Source organism: Mustelus asterias, chromosome 3, assembly GCF_964213995.1.
Source record: "Mustelus asterias chromosome 3, sMusAst1.hap1.1, whole genome shotgun sequence".
Taxonomy (NCBI): Eukaryota; Metazoa; Chordata; class Chondrichthyes; order Carcharhiniformes; family Triakidae; genus Mustelus; species Mustelus asterias.
In genome coordinates this window covers 111361355-111379560 of record NC_135803.1, presented here as the reverse complement: position 1 = coordinate 111379560, position 18206 = coordinate 111361355, and the positions used below count along the sequence as shown (strand labels likewise).

The 18206-nt window shown below is 40.2% G+C and overlaps 1 protein-coding gene across 1 annotated transcript in view; it reads right to left on the bottom strand.

Moving 5' to 3' along the window:
* Positions 1-18206, bottom strand: part of LOC144491525 (contactin-4-like) — a 1235140-nt gene that overhangs the window by 533146 nt on the left and 683788 nt on the right. Inside the window, exon 11 of the mRNA XM_078209439.1 lies at positions 2690-2840. Coding sequence (XP_078065565.1) covers positions 2690-2840 — 151 coding nt within the window. The remainder of the gene's footprint in view (positions 1-2689; positions 2841-18206) is intronic.

The window sequence follows — 18206 nt, the reverse complement described above, 5'->3', positions numbered from 1 at the left end:
ATTATCAAAAGAGTTTTGTTTGCAATAATATATTGTGTTTCTTTTTAATATATTCATGAATATTCAATTCCTGGTTTCAGGATTTTTTTGATGCAACACAACTTCCAAGCATTTTGCTCGCTATTTCATTGGACTTCATTAATTTGTATTTGTTTGGCAGGTTAATAATTAAATAAATTTGCAGAACATGGCAAAAATATTCTACTCGTACAAACATCAAGCTTGGAATTACACTGGGCGGTACAACTAATCAAATGCATTATTTCTGCTTGCTAATTTAATGAAGGTCCTAACCCTGTTCAAAGGAGCGGAAGAAGGAATTTCTTACCAACGTCTTGATCACTAGTATCACACAGTGAAATTTCAATCTCATTATTTTTACACCTGAAGAAATACCATGGCTGACATTTAGTGTGTGCATAACTTTATATTGACCTTGAAATAAAAACTGACAAAGTAATGATCATTTAATATTTGTTTTTCAACAGTGGATTCTTTTGCTCAACAGGAAAAGCATCAACTTAATTCTTAACAATGAAATATTCATAAAACAATGCTACTGGTAGATATGCTTTGAACACATACTCGTGAAAGTAGAATGATCTTCTTTTATATCTTTTAAATTTCTACCATCTTGTTTTATCCAACAAGATAAAATTAATGTGGCAGTGAACTGTTAAAGCATCGTGTATTGTCTTTAAACATCTGGTATAACAAGAAAATGCAGTAAAATTGAGTGTGAAAGAAAATATTTATTGAGTCCCAACCTTTGACTATTGCATCTTCTATTCAGGCAAGGGATAATGTGGTTTATTTGACGTCGATCAGTGCAACACTATCGTCGTCTGCCACAAGAGGGAGTGGGGCAAGTTGAACTGTATCAATTTTCTTTTCTCCTGAGATGGCACAATTTTGTTCCACTTGACGCTCCACCTAGAGGTGCAGCCATGAAGAAATACAACTTACCCACTGAAAGCAAGTGAGCTTGACTGACAAGCAGCCTTGAGGGGGGGAGGACTCACAACACCCTGGTAAGGTCAAGTGTTGCACCAGCTGAACTACCTGGTCACCTGCCAAGTCTGACTAAGACAAATAATATTTTGCAGTAATCTCATCTATTATTCACTTTCAGCTCCAGGAATGGATTTCTTAATTATTTAAGGCAAGAATTATGCTTACTTCACTGTGGAAGAATTATTTTAATTGCCCATAACCATTACATTGGTAATTTATGTAACACAAGTAATATAAAATAATATTAAATAATTTGCTGAACCAAAAAATTGCTTATTTTATGTTGTACAACTGATGGATTTGTTTATCTTGACTCGTGTGATATGATTTTTCCATTCCCAGCAATTGCTGATATTGCATTCTGCACAAAATTAAACACTATAAAGATCACAAAACAGTCAAATGAAACAGGCATGACAGTTAAAGAAAAACATATAATAAATAAGATAAGCAAGCATCCCTACCCCTTTTCTATTTAACTTCTGTCCACCTAAATTAATTATTCTTAAGAAGCAGTACTACTATTTCTGCATTCCTCACTCTTTAATCCTGACTTGCTCTTTAATTACAAGGTAAAGTATACTTAATCATCCATATTCAGCCTAAAAGCAATTTCACATCCACAGTACGTAGTTTTATGACAGCTTAAATCAATCACCAGCTCACTGTTTTATTATCATCAGGCTTGCTTCTATCTTGTATCTCACAAGGGACTCCTTGCCAAAATGTAATGGAACCAATGGGGAAAATAGATCAGAAAAGATAGTCCTCCAGAAGGCAGCACCAGCACTAACTGTGTGGAAAATCCCAAGCAAATAAAAAATATTTAAACCATTACCTATTCTTCTGAACTTGCCATTTATATTCTACAATCTAATGCTCCACAAACACAAAGAAACACCATGCTTAATTATGCACTCCACACTACCAGGTGGAATAATTGATAAGTGCACACAGAAGATAGATAATTTTTCTGTTGCAAAGTCATCAGTTTTATTTCGTAATATGGATATTAATATCCAGTGACACACAATGGAACAAAATGTACATCCGTTTGTACGATGCTGTGAAGTAGTGGAGTGGTTCACATATATATGCTAATTTAGTTGGTCAGCAAGACCGCCCTTGTAGTCTCATGTTTACTGTTATGGGCCAAGTGGAGAATTTATCCAAAAAAAGGGTAAGTTACAAAAAAAAGGCCCTGTCATCAATCCCATGATGTGGAGATGCCGACGTTGGACTGGGGTAAGCACAGTAAGACGTCTCACAACACCAGGTTAAAGTCCAACAAGTTTATTTGGTAGCACAAGCCACAAGCTTTCGGAGTGCTGCCCTTTCATCAGGTGAGTGGAAGTTCTGTTCACAAACAGGGCATATAAAGACACAAACTCAGTTTACAAAATAATGGTTGGAATGCACATTCCAACCATTATTTTGTAAATTGAGTTTGTGTCTTTATATGCCCTGTTTGTGAACAGAACTCCCACTCACCTGATGAAGGGGCAGCGCTCCGAAAGCTTGTGGCTTGTGCTACCAAATAAACCTGTTGGACTTTAACCTAATTTTGTGAGACTTACTGTATCAATCCCATTCAGCATTCTTTGCATCAACTTGAGGAATTTCACAATCCAAGCAGCTATTAGGATTAAAAGACACATTGCATTCAAGAAATTACCTTTCATTTTCTTGCAGAATCTCATTTCCCTTCATCCAAGTGAAGATTGCTCTTGGCGAAGCTTTTGGGTTACATTCAATGATGACCTCACTACCCATGCGAACAGGTATTAATTTCTTCAAGGGACTCATTGAAAAATCAGGAGCAGATGCTAGGGGAAAAAAGGGAAAACAATCATGTGGCAGAAGAAAACAATAACTATTGAAATTCAGAATTCAACTCTTCGGCTTGGTCCATCTGGATAAACACAAGTGCTTCATCAAAGGACTAGCTTTTGGATATTCCAATAAGCATAACTGTTCCAAATAAAATTATACTGATTCTTTATAAAATGTGATCATAAAGTTATAAATAGAGGAAACCCCAGGGTACAAATTGTAAGACAATAACATTTTGAATTTTGAGACCTTCAAAGAACATTCCAACCTTGAGGTCATGAAATATTGAAAGCAAAATAAATCACAGTGACATGCAGTTTACGATTGTCCACAAGGATCTACATTTTCTTCGTTGATCACACAAATTAAAAAGTCCAGATGTTGCTGGGGAGGCACATCATGTGGCAAGTGCCATTAATTCAGAAGAAAAACACGACAGACAGGAAAAATTAAAAAAAAAGTAAAACCCTTAGCACAATTTACTACCTGCTGTTTCCGTTTAATTGTCCCTTTTTAGGCCTCCAAGGTTCAACATAATATTAGGCCCTTAAATCATGTGTTAACAGGGTACACATGACATGAATTACCATGCCTAAAGGGTGTGCTAAGATTTGTTTGTATTAATGGCACAAAGCCAATGACACATATTGGGGAGGTTCATGGCAAGATGCTAAGTTTCTTGGTTTTCACAAGGCAAACAGTGGATCGGTGCAAAGCATTTCGTGCTGGCTCAAAACTTGTGATGTATTTCTGTTTTTCCGTAAATTGATTTTAATGCAGTGATCATGGTGTGTATCGTGTAATACCCATTATTTTTCCAGCAATTTAATGGCTATAGCAAGAGCACAGAAACTGGGCATATTGGTGAAATATTTTTGAAAAGTACTGTCAACAAAAACATTCAGGTAATATTTCTGGAACTGTTCACCCTCCTTGTTTTCTGCGCTTCAAAAACACATCTTTTAGGAGATTTGAGTGGAATAACGATGGAGCAATGGCTGGAGAACACACCACGATCCTTAAAATCAGTTTTAAAGATTGAATGCCCTCTCCCTCATCCCAACTCACTGGTAGCCTTTTCTGACGCCCTTCTGCCTCTCCTTAATGGACATTTTTGGTTCAACTTTCCATTAACAGACTTCTCACATTCCTTTTTGCTTCTCCGCTTCTGGTTCTCTCTTCTTCATATTTCCAACTGGTTCCATTTTTCCCTCTTCCTCCACTTCCCTGTCCCCTTACTCATGTCCCTTTCCTTTGATCTTCATGCATCTTACTGGATATATCCTTCTCTTATTCTACCCTTCTCTATGGCAGCATGGTGGCACAGTGCAGGGCGGCACGGTGACACAGTGGTTAGCGCTGTTGCCTCACAGCGCCAGGGACCCAGGTTTAATTCCGGCCTCGGGTCACTGTCTGTGTGGAGTTTGCACATTCTCCCCGTGTCTGCGTGGGTTGCCTCTGGGTGCTCCGCTTTCCTCCCACAGTCCAAAGATGTGCAGGTTGGGTTGATTGGCCATGTTAAATTGACCCTAGTGTCTGGGGGTTTTGGAGGGTAAATATGTGGGGTTACAGGAATAGGGCCTGGGTGGGATTGTGGTTGGTGCAGACTTGATGGGCTGAATGGCCTCCTTCTTCACTGTAGGGCTTCTATGATTCTTTGGGCCCAGGCGCACTTCCCCTCATCTTCTAGATAGATGGTAAACTTGCAGTGTAACTGGTCACTGGGACTGACTCTCTGAAATTCCATAATGGATTTCCAACACCACAATAATAGCAAAGCACAAATGTGGATGAATAGTTGTTCTGACTACAGTAACCTTCAGTGTTTCCTTTCTTGATACATGCACACAGTTTTGAAAAGTATTCAAATTCCTTTAGAACCTTAAGAGTTAGAACTCTCACTACAGCGTTGCACCACAATTATTCATCTCACAATGAATTTTGTGATTTCAATTGTCTATTCAATAAGATTTCATATTGAGGCATCACTTTCTTTGTCTCCTGTGTACTCATTTGCCAAATAATGTGCTACATTCCATGAAGAAACCATGAACCAAAATAACCAAATTTACTCAATTACCCCCATGTAAAGAAATTATCAAACAAGGTTTCACTTTCTACAGCTCTTGGTTTATGAATCAGAACCAATGTAAATTGAGGCAAACAATCCTTCAGATAAAAATGTAACTTTCACTTTAGATAGCTGATACAACAAAGATATGTCCTATGCAACCGTAACATTCTTATCACTTCCCACACAAACGTGGCACCATGTAGATACACAGTTCCACAATATACTGTTCTTATTCATGGAGGATAGGTCAGGAGCCCTGTCCAAAAACAACTTTCACCTTCGATTTTCAAGAGTATCAGCAAAGCTCACTTCCATGAATCTTATAACACCTTTGTTGACAGTTTGGCCACTTCTGATAAAACATCTAGCTCTTTAATATCTCTGAACTACATTCATACAGCTTTCCAGGTTTTAGACCTTGTGAGTCAGTTTGCTCATTGGCTCCAAGAACCTGTCTCCTTTTGTGCCAAACAAAAAAACTGACCTCCTCCTAAGAGTTATTTGCACCATCTCCTCACAAGAATTCTGTGTTCCTGTTTCTGTCTGCACACATTAGCCCTCTGCTTGTAAATCTCCTTAATGTCAGCCACACATGGCATCCATATCTTTACTTCATTCCTGTTGATATTACTTCCAGGTCAAGAGTCACCAAGTGAAATGAACCATTATTTCTTATTATCTAGGAAAGGTACAATTGATCCCAACTCTTAAAAGTTGTCTTCAAGCATACTGAAAAGCAATTACAGATTCCACAGGCATATGAAATAACACATTTTCCTTATTGCACTGATTCCAGGTCAAAGATTCTCACAGTAACATAACTTTTGTTTGGTACTGAAGTGTTTTTCATATGTTAAGTGTCAGGTTCACGTTGATTTGTTCCATTATTGCTTTGTGTATTGTGAGGCAATCTATTTTTAGTTTGGGTCTGTGTGTTTTCAGGATAAAGGCTGAGGACTACAACTCCCAGCCCACCCTGGGCTCTGGCTTCAGGATGTGGAGATGCCAGCGTTGGACTGGGGTAAACACAGTAAGAAGTTTAACAACACCAGGTTGAAGTCCAACAGGTTTATTTGGTAGCTTTTGCTACCAAATAAACCTGTTGGACTTTAACCTGGTGTTGTTAAACTTCTTACTCTGGCTTCAGTGCAGAGTAAAGCAAGGGTACAGGTCCTGCATGTTCAGTTTCCTTTGATGGGACCTGGGGAGACGGCATGAAAAGAATGAACAAGCTGCCAGGATTTTGACACAAAAATGGGCCCATTTGATGAGATTAGTCCAGGCCGGAAAAGCAGCAGGCGCGCAGTTGAATGAGGTTCAGAGCTGCTATGGGGACAGTGAGAGTGCAAGGCTGATGGAAAGTAGTTGTTCGGTGAAGCTGAGAGCAGTGACTGCCATTAGCTTAGTGCAGCCAGGTAGCAGTGTCGGCTCAGTAAATCTGAAGTGGTGTCTGTTTAGTGCCTACAGGAAGTAGTGATTGTCTACTCTATGAAGCTGGGAATTGGGGCAAAGAATAGCTCATGGGCATTGGTGTTCTGATCAGTGCAGAAAAAGCTCAGGTTACGTCAGTGCTTAGATGTTGGGATGCAGCCTTGTAAATCCCATGAGAATTGGACTCCGAGAAAGAGATCGAGTGGTTGGGCAGTGAGCAATTGTTGCAACAGTCTGAGTTGGAGCAGCTGTCGAAGGGAAATCAGAGGCTGCATCCTTAAAGGAGGACCTGAAATCCCTCATGAGGAAGACAAAGCTTAAGAGAATTTTGTGACTCACGATGATCACTGATGTCTGGGTGGGTTGCTAAGAAAATTCAGGGGATCTATCTTGGTTGGATTTGCCATTTAAATGTGTAGCTGGTGTACTTGACCAGTCTTCCTATTAATTTATATTTACCTCATGCTAATTCTGGGAGTTTAGAAAATAAGATAGGTATTAGTTACTGTTTAATTTGTTGATTCTTGTACAGTAGTTTTATTTTTGTTTAAATCTATGAAATATGCTGGATTTGTTCTCTTAATAAGAAATTGTGTTTCAAATTGCTACTTTACAAAGGAAATTACTAGTCCCAAACCAGATCATAACTGTATTCATAAATAAAGAATATCATTTATACTGAATCCTGGATAGCTACAGTAGACTTTGTCATGATTAATAGGAAGGTTTAAAGTAATTTTAAACCATCTTCAAGCAGTGTATACAGTGGAACACAATATTCTGGCCCATAGAGTAGGCACTATTTAGTATAGATGCTGCATGATATTCCCAGTATAGTCTTCAGGATGATGCTATTGTATTGTACGAAGACAATGATCTAGAATCATGCAATCAGTGTAAATCAGACTAAACAGTGTACATCAAAACAATGCTTAAACCCTGCTACTTTGTAGCCTTTATACAACTGAATTCTATAAGAAAACATTCTCTACAGCAGCAGCCTGTCATTTCAGTTTTATTTCTTTAATAAAGTCAACAGAATGTTTCGTTGTTATTTTGGAAACTTGGTTCTGTATTCATTACACTTTACACAATCTTCCTTCTGCTTGGGATTGAATACATACTGTGGATTCAGTGGGGAAAATTGTGAATTTGCTGTTGCTGAATTGTAAGCTACACATCAAAATGTATGAACAACTAATACCCTTAAGAGAATAAGGGTGATTTTCAACTTCCTCCGTGGGTGAGCTGATCCAGCAAGACATGTTGCAAGGTGGTCTTGGGCAGAGGGAAGAGAGGGGAACCTATTGAGTGATGGACAGTGGGACTTTTTTTTTGTGGGACGAAGAAAACATTCTTGCTACTCCTGGCTTCACAGAAAAATTCTGCCCAATAAAGTTCCAGAACATTTCTGAAGCAACCTGCAGTGATCTATTTAAGGACCACTGACAGGGCCTCTCGCTGTCTGGCACAACTGCTAGGACTGCACTGAGCGCACATGCTGCATGTTCTTAACTCAAAATTATCCACGTGTTATGGACAGGAGGGGATTAATTTAAAAGCTTTAATTTCTCCTCTCATAACACAAAGATGTTTTAGTTTGTTTCCCTCTTTATAACCAATGGCATATTTCCATAACCCCTCAGTTTTTGTGCTATCCAAGTTTCTAATAACTCCATAGCAAACCTGAGACAGGATGAACTGAAAGGGTTGGATTTATTACACACATTCAAAATGCAGAAAGGGAGGTTTGCAAAAGCCCCTCCACACTCACGCAATAAAGAGATAAGTAGAGAAAATAAGGTTTTACAGTACAGAGACTGCAGAGAAAATAAACAATGGTTCACGTGAGTTCCAAAGTCCAGAATCAAAATCCAATGAGGTATTCATTCACAAAGGTCAACGGCTGAAAACTAATGTTGGAGAATTCACCTTTCCAGTGGTGTTGACTTCACATGAATCAGTCTTGCAGATGATGGCATAGCATTTCCAACAGAAACAATGTAGATGGGGTTCATATATTCAAGCAGGACAGAGCTCTTTTATGTGGCTGCTAGTCAGATATTAAAGAACAGACTGAGTGAGGCAATATTACTTATTTGACAAGCCAGAGGCCCATGTTACATGACCCCCATTCCGTCTTCAACAAAGGATGTGTAGCCATCATCTGGAATTCAGCTGGGTCTCAAAGACTGCTAAATGTCCCAGCCATTATGAGATGAAAGGGATGTATGAAGGGCCTTCTGTCTCAGTGGACCCTCTGTCTTCTGTGGGCAAACACAGTAAGAAGTTTAACAACACCAGGTTAAAGTCCAACAGGTTTATTTGGTAGCAAAAGCCACACAAGCTTTCGGAGCTGCAAGCCCCTTCTTCAGGTGAGTGGGAATTCTGTTCACAAACAGAGCATATAAAGACACAAACTCAATTTACATGAATAATGGTTGGAATGCGAATACTTACAACTAATCAAGTCTTTAAGAAACAAAACAACATGAGTGGAGAGAGCATCAAGACAGGCTAAAAAGATGTGTATTGTCTCCAGACAAGACAGCCGGTGAAACTCTGTGGGGGTTACAAATAGTGGGACATGAACCCAATATCCCGGTTGAGGCCGTCCTCGTGTGTGCGGAACTTGGCTATCAGTTTCTGCTCAGCGACTCTGCGCCGCCGTGTGTCACGAAGGCCGCCTTGGAGAACGCTTACCCGAATATCAGAGGCCGAATGCCCGTGACCGCTGAAGTGCTCCCCAACAAGAAGAGAACAGTCTTGCCTGGTGATTGTCGAGCGGTGTTCATTCATCCGTTGTCGCAGCGTCTGCATAGTTTCCCCAATGTACCATGCCTCGGGACATCCTTTCTTGCAGCGTATCAGGTAGACAACGTTGGCCGAGTTGCAAGAGTATGTACCGTGTACCTGGTGGATGGTGTTCTCACGTGAGATGATGTCATCTGTGTCGATGATCCGGCACGTCTTGCAGAGGTTGCTGTGGCAGGGTTGTTGTGGTGTCATGGTCACTGTTCTCCTGAAGGCTGGGTAGTTTGCTGCGGACAATGGTCTGTTTGAGGTTGTGCGGTTGTTTGAAGGCAAGAAGTGGGGGTGTGGGGATGGCCTTGGCGAGATGTTCGTCTTCATCAATGACATGTTGAAGGCTCCGGAGGAGATGCCGTAGCTTCTCCGCTCCGGGGAAGTACTGGACAACGAAGGGTACTCTGTCCACTGTGTCCCGTGTTTGTCTTCTGAGGAGGTCGGTGCGGTTTTTCGCTGTGGCGCGTTGGAACTGTTGATCAATGAGTCGAGCGCTATATCCTGTTCTTATGAGGGCATCTTTCAGCGTCTGGAGGTGTCTGTTGCGATCCTCCTCATCCGAGCAGATCCTGTGTATACGGACGGCCTGTCCGTAGGGGATGGCTTCTTTAACGTGTTTAGGGTGGAAGCTGGAGAAGTGGAGCATCGTGGGTTATCTGTGGGCAAGCCTGGGTTATCAAATGCTTGTGCTTTCATAGCCCTCTCTTTGATGTTTGGCAAAGCAGTCCCCAGGTGTTCAACCATGGCTCCTCAGAGATAACGAGGTTGGGGAACACTTCAACAGGAAGAACTCTCTCCACTCACATTGTCTGTACCTTTAAGACTTGATTACCTGTAAAGACTCGCATTCCAAACATTATTTTGTAAATTGAGTTTGTGTCTTTATATGCCCTGTTTGTGAACAGAACTCCCACTTACCTGATGAAGGAGCAGCGCTCCAAAAGCTAATGGCTTGTGCTACCAAATAAACCTGTTGGACTTTAACCTGGTATTGTGAGACTTCTTATTATGTCTCTAAGTCACAGATTTCTCAGCAGTGGCAAAAGAATGTGTCTACTCTCTTAATTTCTTTTTAAGACATTAAAGAAATTATTGGTTTCCCAATAGAATCAACTCTTAACCTTCAACTTTCGAAATAATATGTAACTAGTTTATGTAATCTTTCCTCATCTTCTAACCCTGGAGTGCTGGTAACATTTCAGCGAATCTGCCAAGTACCCCTTCCAAAGCCAAAACATCCTGAGATGTGATGTGCCGAACTGTACATGGTATTCCAGATGTAGTCTCATCAGGATTCTGTTCAGTTCCAATGAAACTTCCTTCTCTGAAACATCAGCCCCCGAATTATAAAGGCTGTCATTCCATGGGCCTTTTTGATTATTTTAGGTAACTGAATATGACATTTTAGCGATCTATGTAAGTGGACTATTAAACCTCTTTGGACTGCCACTGTTCTCAGTTTGTCGCCATTTGATTAATATTCAAATCTATCCTTATTTGATTCAAGGTGGATAACCCCATATTTATCTATCTTGAAATCAATCTGTCATAATTTTGTTGAACTTAATGAACTAATTTTACACTCCCATCCCTTTATGACTTAATAGCCCCTCAAGATTTCTCATTGGAAAATTTGGGTCCAAGGATTTCTATTTTGTTATCTAAGTAATTAATAAAAATAGAAAATAATTGAGGTTCCAGCAGAGATCCTTTTAGAAAACTACGGGTCACTTACTTCCAAATCAAGTACATGGACATTATCTGTGCTCTTTATTTTCTACTGCCCTAACTAGGTCAATACTTCATCTTCCATTCTGTAAGATTTAATCTTAGCTCATGGCCTCTAATGTGAAACCCCATCGAAAGCCTTCCCTGTCAGTTGAAATACTTTTATATTGCTAAATTCTAATATTGGGAAATTAGATAAAATAAAATAAATTAAAAAATGTAAAAGAAACATGCTGACTTTTTATTTACCTCCCAGTCATTCCCTCGCCTCTCACCACCGATCCGACTTGTCAAACCAACCACTCACCACACATCCTGCTCCCAGACCAATATTGCCAATCCTCTGGTTCACAGCTTCTGCTGCTTCCTGACCATCCAGGTCTCTGCGGACCTTTCCTCTCACTGAATCTCCCACTCGCTGCTTCCTTCTCCCGAACTCTCACAATGAGCATGAGTGGTTGAGAGGCAGGAAGAGCAGCTTTGCCTTGCAAGAGGTAAGCCACAAGCTGAAGACGCAGTAAGGTGGAGGTTCGGTTGCAAGAGGGAGGGTCAGGAAGAGGCCTTTGATCAGGACATCTGGCCCAAAATCAGGCCTCGAGTGAAACAATCTTAAAACAGAGCTCTGAGTGCTAAACAGGAATACAGGCCTCATTAACTGACCAAAGCTAAAGCAGAATCACTTAAAACCTAACAACTTAAAATGAGGACTTGCTGTATTTCTTTGCGTAATTCATAACGTCACTAAGATTGATAAATCCAAACTTGATTTCTTCTTCTGTCCAAAGCTATTCTAATACTTAATAATACTTTTCCTATGAGCACAGTAAGAAGTCTCACAACACCAGGTTAAAGTCCAACAGGTTTATTTGGTATCATGAGCTTTCGGAGCGCTGCTCCTTCATCAGGTGAGTGCGGAGCAGTGCTCCTAAAGCCTGTGATACCAAATAAACCTGTTGGACTTTAACCTGAGGTTGTGAGACTTCTTACTGTGCCCACCCCAGTCCAACGCCGGCATCGCCACATCTTTCCTAATGAGCTGCAGCGTTGTCTATCCAAAGGCCTTTATTAGATGAGAACAAGCAACATTTCCAATACAGTGAGAAAATATTAATCCTAATTTATTTGTTAAAGAAACAGTCTATCCAATTTACCAAAGGGAGAGATAAATAAAATCAACTATCATTTGATACATAAAATCTTTTTATCCTGTAAAGGAAATGCCAGGAACACAAACAACATTAATGTTGTTCAAGAAACATAAATTAAAATTTACACTGATACATAAGGTATATCCTCTAAAATATCTCAGAACCTCCCAATACTAATTGAAGTAATATCAAATATGAAGGTAATGTAAAATTACAGTAGAGAATTTGGAACAATTATGTATAATTATTGAAAAGTCAGTAGTCAGAAAAGTTACTGGGGATTTTTTAATTTATTTCAGCTGTTGTTGAGATTATTTAATGCTTTCAAGATCCCTATTAATTGGCAATTTATTGGCACCAGCAAGAAAACAAATGCTCTCTAAGAGATCAAAACAAATGTTATTCATATTTTGTTTGTGTTTGAAGTCTTGTTTAAAAAAAATACTACTGTCGTCCTGCACAAGAAAGATTCTAATTGGCACTGTGTGCTGGGCCACATCTACCCTTAAATGCCATGTCTTTTATCTGTCCACTGATCTGATCCCAGCTCAACCTCTGCTGTAACCATCATACTGCATATCCCTCCATTCTCTCAAGAAACCAATTATCCAAAAATAACTCTGACCTTAAAGCTTCTTTTCAAACCGTCACAGTACCATATTTTTCACTTGCAACAAGAAGCTATTAGTTACACTTTTGAGAATCTATGTAACATTGGGGACTGGTGTGGAAAATTTGCCTGAAATTAATCTTGCTCTTCATTGTATTTCAAAATTATCACTGCAATTGAGAACCAAACACCAAATCAATTGCTCATACAGGTTAGAATTTTATCACGATGTTATCTTATTCAGCACATCAATTGTTGTTTGAAGAAGTGCAGTATTGTAGCGTAAGATAACACGACAATGAAGTCTTGAATCACAACGGTGATTTATTGAACGATGGTTAAAACAATATACAAACAAGCTCAGACAGATGCAGGTCTAGTCCCACCGATTCCCGGGCTCAGACCGCAGGTTTCTACACAGCAGGACCCGCGTCCTAACATCCGAAAGACTAATATTGGCGTGCTTCTTTCTGACAGGCTCCAGGAGTGTCATGTGACCCATGATCAACTGTTCCTTAAAGGGGCCATGCTACCACATTCCTCGTCCCTTAAGCTCCCTTATAATCATACAGAAAAAACCCTCATATACAGCTACATACAAGTGCTTCTGATGTTAATGCTTTACTCTACATCTCTCCCCAAGTCTTGAGCCCTATTATATACATCCTCATATATCCGCCACCCCAAAGTCTCAGACTTCACAGGGTTAGTCTCCTGGTGCATCAACCAAGATCTCTGGTATTGTTCTGATCTCTTTGAGATTGAGGACGTTCCATACTCTGCCTCGGTCAGCTTCAGTGTTCTTCTCCTTGGCAGCTTTGTCTTATTCCTTCATCTTTATCTCCATCAGGTCTATTGACTTTCTTCCCAAGGACATTAAGGTGCTGCAGCTTCTCCCTATAATTCCTTGGTCTGTCCCAATCCTGTATGGTCTCACTTTTTGAGCTATTTTGATTATTGTGCTTTCCTTCTGTTGGTTTCGCACCCATGCTCTCTCCCTGGGCTTCAGCACTGATCATGCTGCATGCCTGAGGTTAAAGTTGTGAGCCTGTGTAATCAATGACAGGAAAGGAACATATTGCCTTTAAAATCAAATAAATGCTTTCCCAGGGCTCCCACAGCCTTGATGGAGAAGTAAAAGGTGATAGTGGTTCTTTTCCACATGGTTGTCCACAGCAGACATTAGACAATTAGAAATCATTTCTTCCACAGAATGAGTAATATCAGGCCACTGGACTGTTTGCTCAGCTCTTGCTCAACATTTTGCTTTCCCTTGATGAAGTCTGAAGAATGTAAAGGTGAAGTGTTCTCTGAATGACTGTTCTGTTATTAAAATCTAGCAGATCATCAATGATTGTGAAGTGCCTTTTCTGTTCAAATTACTGCCATTCTACTGGATTGAGTGTAATCTGGCCACCCTTCCAGTAGTATTCTCTTATCTGGACATATTCATCATCTTGCTGCTGTGCTCGTTTTGTCGCCGGCAACTTCTTTGCAGTGGATGGGCGATGATGAGTAATCAGAGATGCACTTGTACCTCCTTGATGAAATGCAAATCCTCCAGATTGGTTTCTTCAATTGGTATCCTTGATTGTGTATCTGCTGTTGCTGGTACTTCCATTGAACATACTGTGTTATAGAGTCCTATGTCATTAATCATAATCTGAACCATTGGATTCTAGGGGACATTTTCGCAATCATTTCCATGTTCAGAAGAGTGACTAGTGGCTGAAAGTCTGCTTCAATTTTGAACTACAAACTAATCATGTACTTTAAGAATTTCATGCATGCCACCTTGCTGCCATTGGTTCTTACTCGACTGTAGTGACCCTGAGGCACAGTAAACCAGTCTATTTTTGTTGTCTCTCTCCCTGTACTTGAAATAATGCAACACTCAGATCGACATACGATGTATCTGCTGCTATTATAGTCAGTGGAACTCTTGTGGAAACTCTGATTATTTTTAATTTTTGTGGGTCAACTGTTATTCCAGAGGTTTGTACAATGTGACCTCGAAATTTACTTACAACTCTGGCAAACTCACATTTTTCATTTGGTGTTAGGCTTGCATCCTGCTCTGCTCTGCTCTGGTCATGCTCCACTCTCATGGAGCATGTCATTCACATGGCATATTACTGTTTCCATGCCTTCTCACGTCTGAGATATTGTGATCTGGAAAATTTCAGGAGCAAATGCCATTCTAAAAGATAATCTATTCAAGCAATAATGAATATTGGTCTCATAATAGTGGTCAGCAATCTTGATTCTTTGTCCAGATGCAGCTGCCAAAATCTGCTGTTTTCATCTAATTTAGTGAACTCTTGGTGAGATTGGCAAGACTTTCATCCACTGTGACTATGAGGTAGATTTCACATTCCACTGATTTGTTTACGTTAGCTAAACTCACACAGATTCTAATTGAGCTGTTTGGCTTTGGGATTGTGATCATTTCTGAACACCATTTTGTTGACATGGTTTCTGGTGGGTGAGATAACTCCTTGCCATAGTATGTTCTCAATTTCACGCATGATTTTGTTCAAGAGTAGGTGAGAAACCTGTCTCAGTATAAAGAGGCAAATTGGTTTCGCATTAGGTCTTTGGCAATACGGTCTTTGGTTTTCCCAAGCCTGTAAATAATCTTGGAAATTCATTGCTGAATGTACTGGTGCAATGCTCATCAGCAATTTCATTAACGTTTTCAATCAGTTTCAATTTTAAGTCTAATAAAGATGATCCTTGATTCTGGATGACACACAGAAGTTCAAAGATTTCTCCCTCTTTGTACTTCAATTTTGCCATGATTTTCAGGGTAGTCCCACTGGACCCTGTAACTTTATAGATGAAGGCTGTAGTGTAATGTGTTTAAGCCACTTTACTTTGTCTGACAAGACAAAATCTTGCCCGTGCCAATTCACTTCAAATTTAATAATCCAATATTTATTTTCTGTTTCATTTACTTCCCTTAGGAAATGAATTTTCTTTCTCTGTGGTTCTTCCATTTACTTTTTTTTATTCACGGGATGTGGGCGTCATTGGCTGGGCCAGCTGTTATTGTTCATCCCTAAGGGCATTTAAGAGTCAACCATGTTGCTGTGTTTCTGAAGTCACATATAGGCCAGACCAGGTGAAGGTGACAGTGACAAATTTCCTTCCCTAAAGGATATTAGTGAACCAGAGTTTTTTTAATGACAATGGTTTCATGGTCATCGTTAGACTTTGAATTCCAGATTTTTTATTGAACTCAAATTTCATCATCTGTCATGGTGGAATTTGAACCTGGTTCCCCAGAGCATTACCCTGGGTCTCTGGATTACTAATCCAATGACAATAACAAAACACTGTTGCCTCCTTCTTGTATGTGGCTTGGTTTTAATATGTTTTGCTTCTTTTTGCAGGTTGTCAGCATTTTAGATGGGCAGATGGTGTTAAAGTATCCAGTTGTGCTGCCCCTGTTGGGCATTCTTCCTGCCTGTGCAGGTTATTTCCATAAGATATAGGAGCAGAATTTTATTCATTAGTGGAACATGGGCGTCGCTGGCTGGCCAGCATCTATTGTCCATCCCAAGTTGCTCCTGGAGGACAGTTGAGTCAACCACATTGCTGTGGCTCTGGAGTCACATGTAGGCCAGACCAGGTAAGGACAGCAGATTTCCTTCCCTCAAGGACATTAGAATTAGGCCATTTGGCCCCACGAGTCTGCTCCGCCATTCAATCATGGCTGTCAGGTTTCTCAACCCCATTCTCCCTGTAACCTTTGATCCCCTTACCAATCAAGAACCTATCTACCTCTGTCTTAAATATACTCAGCCTTCTGTGACAATGAATTCCATAGATTCACCACCCTCTGGCTGAAGAAATTCCTCCTCATCTCGGTTCAAAAGGTTGCACCTTTACTCTGCGGCAGTGCCGTTGGATCCTAGTCTCTCCTACAAATTGAAACATCTTCCCCACATCCCCTCTATCCAGGCCTTTCATTATTCTATAGGTTTCAATGAGATCCCTCTTCATCGTTCTAAACTCCATCGACTAGAGGCCCAGAGCCCTCAGTTTCCCCGCACAAGGAAAGCATTTCAAGATGGAGGTTGGTGCACTGTTCCTCATTTTTGCGGGCTTCTGTTGTGGTACACTTTTCCTCATACAGCCAACATACTCAATGGTCTCACTCATTCTTTTCCATGGAACCTCACCGTTTCCATGCATAAATGCTCTATTTTGTTTTCTGAGCTCAGTTTGTCTTGCAATTTGTACTGTCTTGACTAGATTTAAATCTTCTCTTGTCTGCAAGAGATCTGATAGATCTTCATCCAAAACACCAACTGCTATTTGTTCACAAATCAATTCATCCTGAAATATTCTGTGGTCACAATTTCTGCCAGCCTGCATAATCACTGATGAACAAATCCCTGCTCTTGCCTGGTCTTTGCTTTCACTTGTTAAATTTTGCCCTTTCTATAATTAATTTTTTGCTGATGCTGAAATATGACTCAAATTAAGACAGTGGCGCTTTGTAAGAAGTTGAAATCTCATCAGCTCCTGGCCTCTCTATTATATCACCGACAATGACACCAACTGCTTAGAGTAACATACGAACCTAATTCTTTGTTCTTTTATGTGCTAACCAGAAACAGTTCTATACCTTTCTCCAATTGTCCCAATGCTGAACCTGTTGTGAGCCTTCAGTGCTCTGGAATGGTTCTGGGGTTGGTAGTGTGGATTCCATGCTTGCACCAAGCCCTGAAATAGTTGCTGTTTTAATGTTGCCTATTGATTCCAGTCAATGCTCCCAGCTGTCCGGACTCGAGTCTATATCACAGCTTGCAAATTCTACACCTGCACTCTTGCAACAATTGGCGATTTTTGATTCTATCCCTTTTGCCCTTCTTTCTAGGATCTGAAGACTTGCCAGGTGTATTCAGGCTTCTGGGGTTTTTTCCTGAGTCTTTTACTCATTCACTGCTGTTTTGTGTGTTTGGGGTCTTAATGGGATTCTTCGGGGCTGGTCTATTCTCCCAAAGTAAGCTGCTCGAGATTGTGGTTTGGTAGAAATATAACTATTTACAGCTACGATATACATATTAAGACCGCGGCACAATCTGGAACTTCTGCCTCCAGATCTCTGTTATTCAATCAAATATTACATCGTTATTATATCAGCATCATGTGCTTCTGATGTTAACCCTTTACTCTAGATCATCCCCCAAGTATTTCTCCTCATTATATACATCCTTCTAGACACAAAGTACCAGTTTAGGTTTCTTGAGATTCAAATGATCAAGTCAATTGAGTCCACATCACTCATAATAGGGAAAAGATTCTGGGTGTAAATTTGGACAGGGCGTGGAAGAAAAGTACAGATATTACTATGCAAAATTAACCCACTCTCATTTTGTCAGTACAAACTTTGCCTGCTGATTTGCATTGGCAGGCCTGTTAGAGAGCCTCTGGCTGCTGGAGGAATCAGCATCAAATTGGTTCAGGGCTTTGTGCAGATCTAGGAGTCCATCCTTTCCAGCGTGGAAGTATTGGCCAATCTACCAGAATACTTGTGGACTCATCAATGATG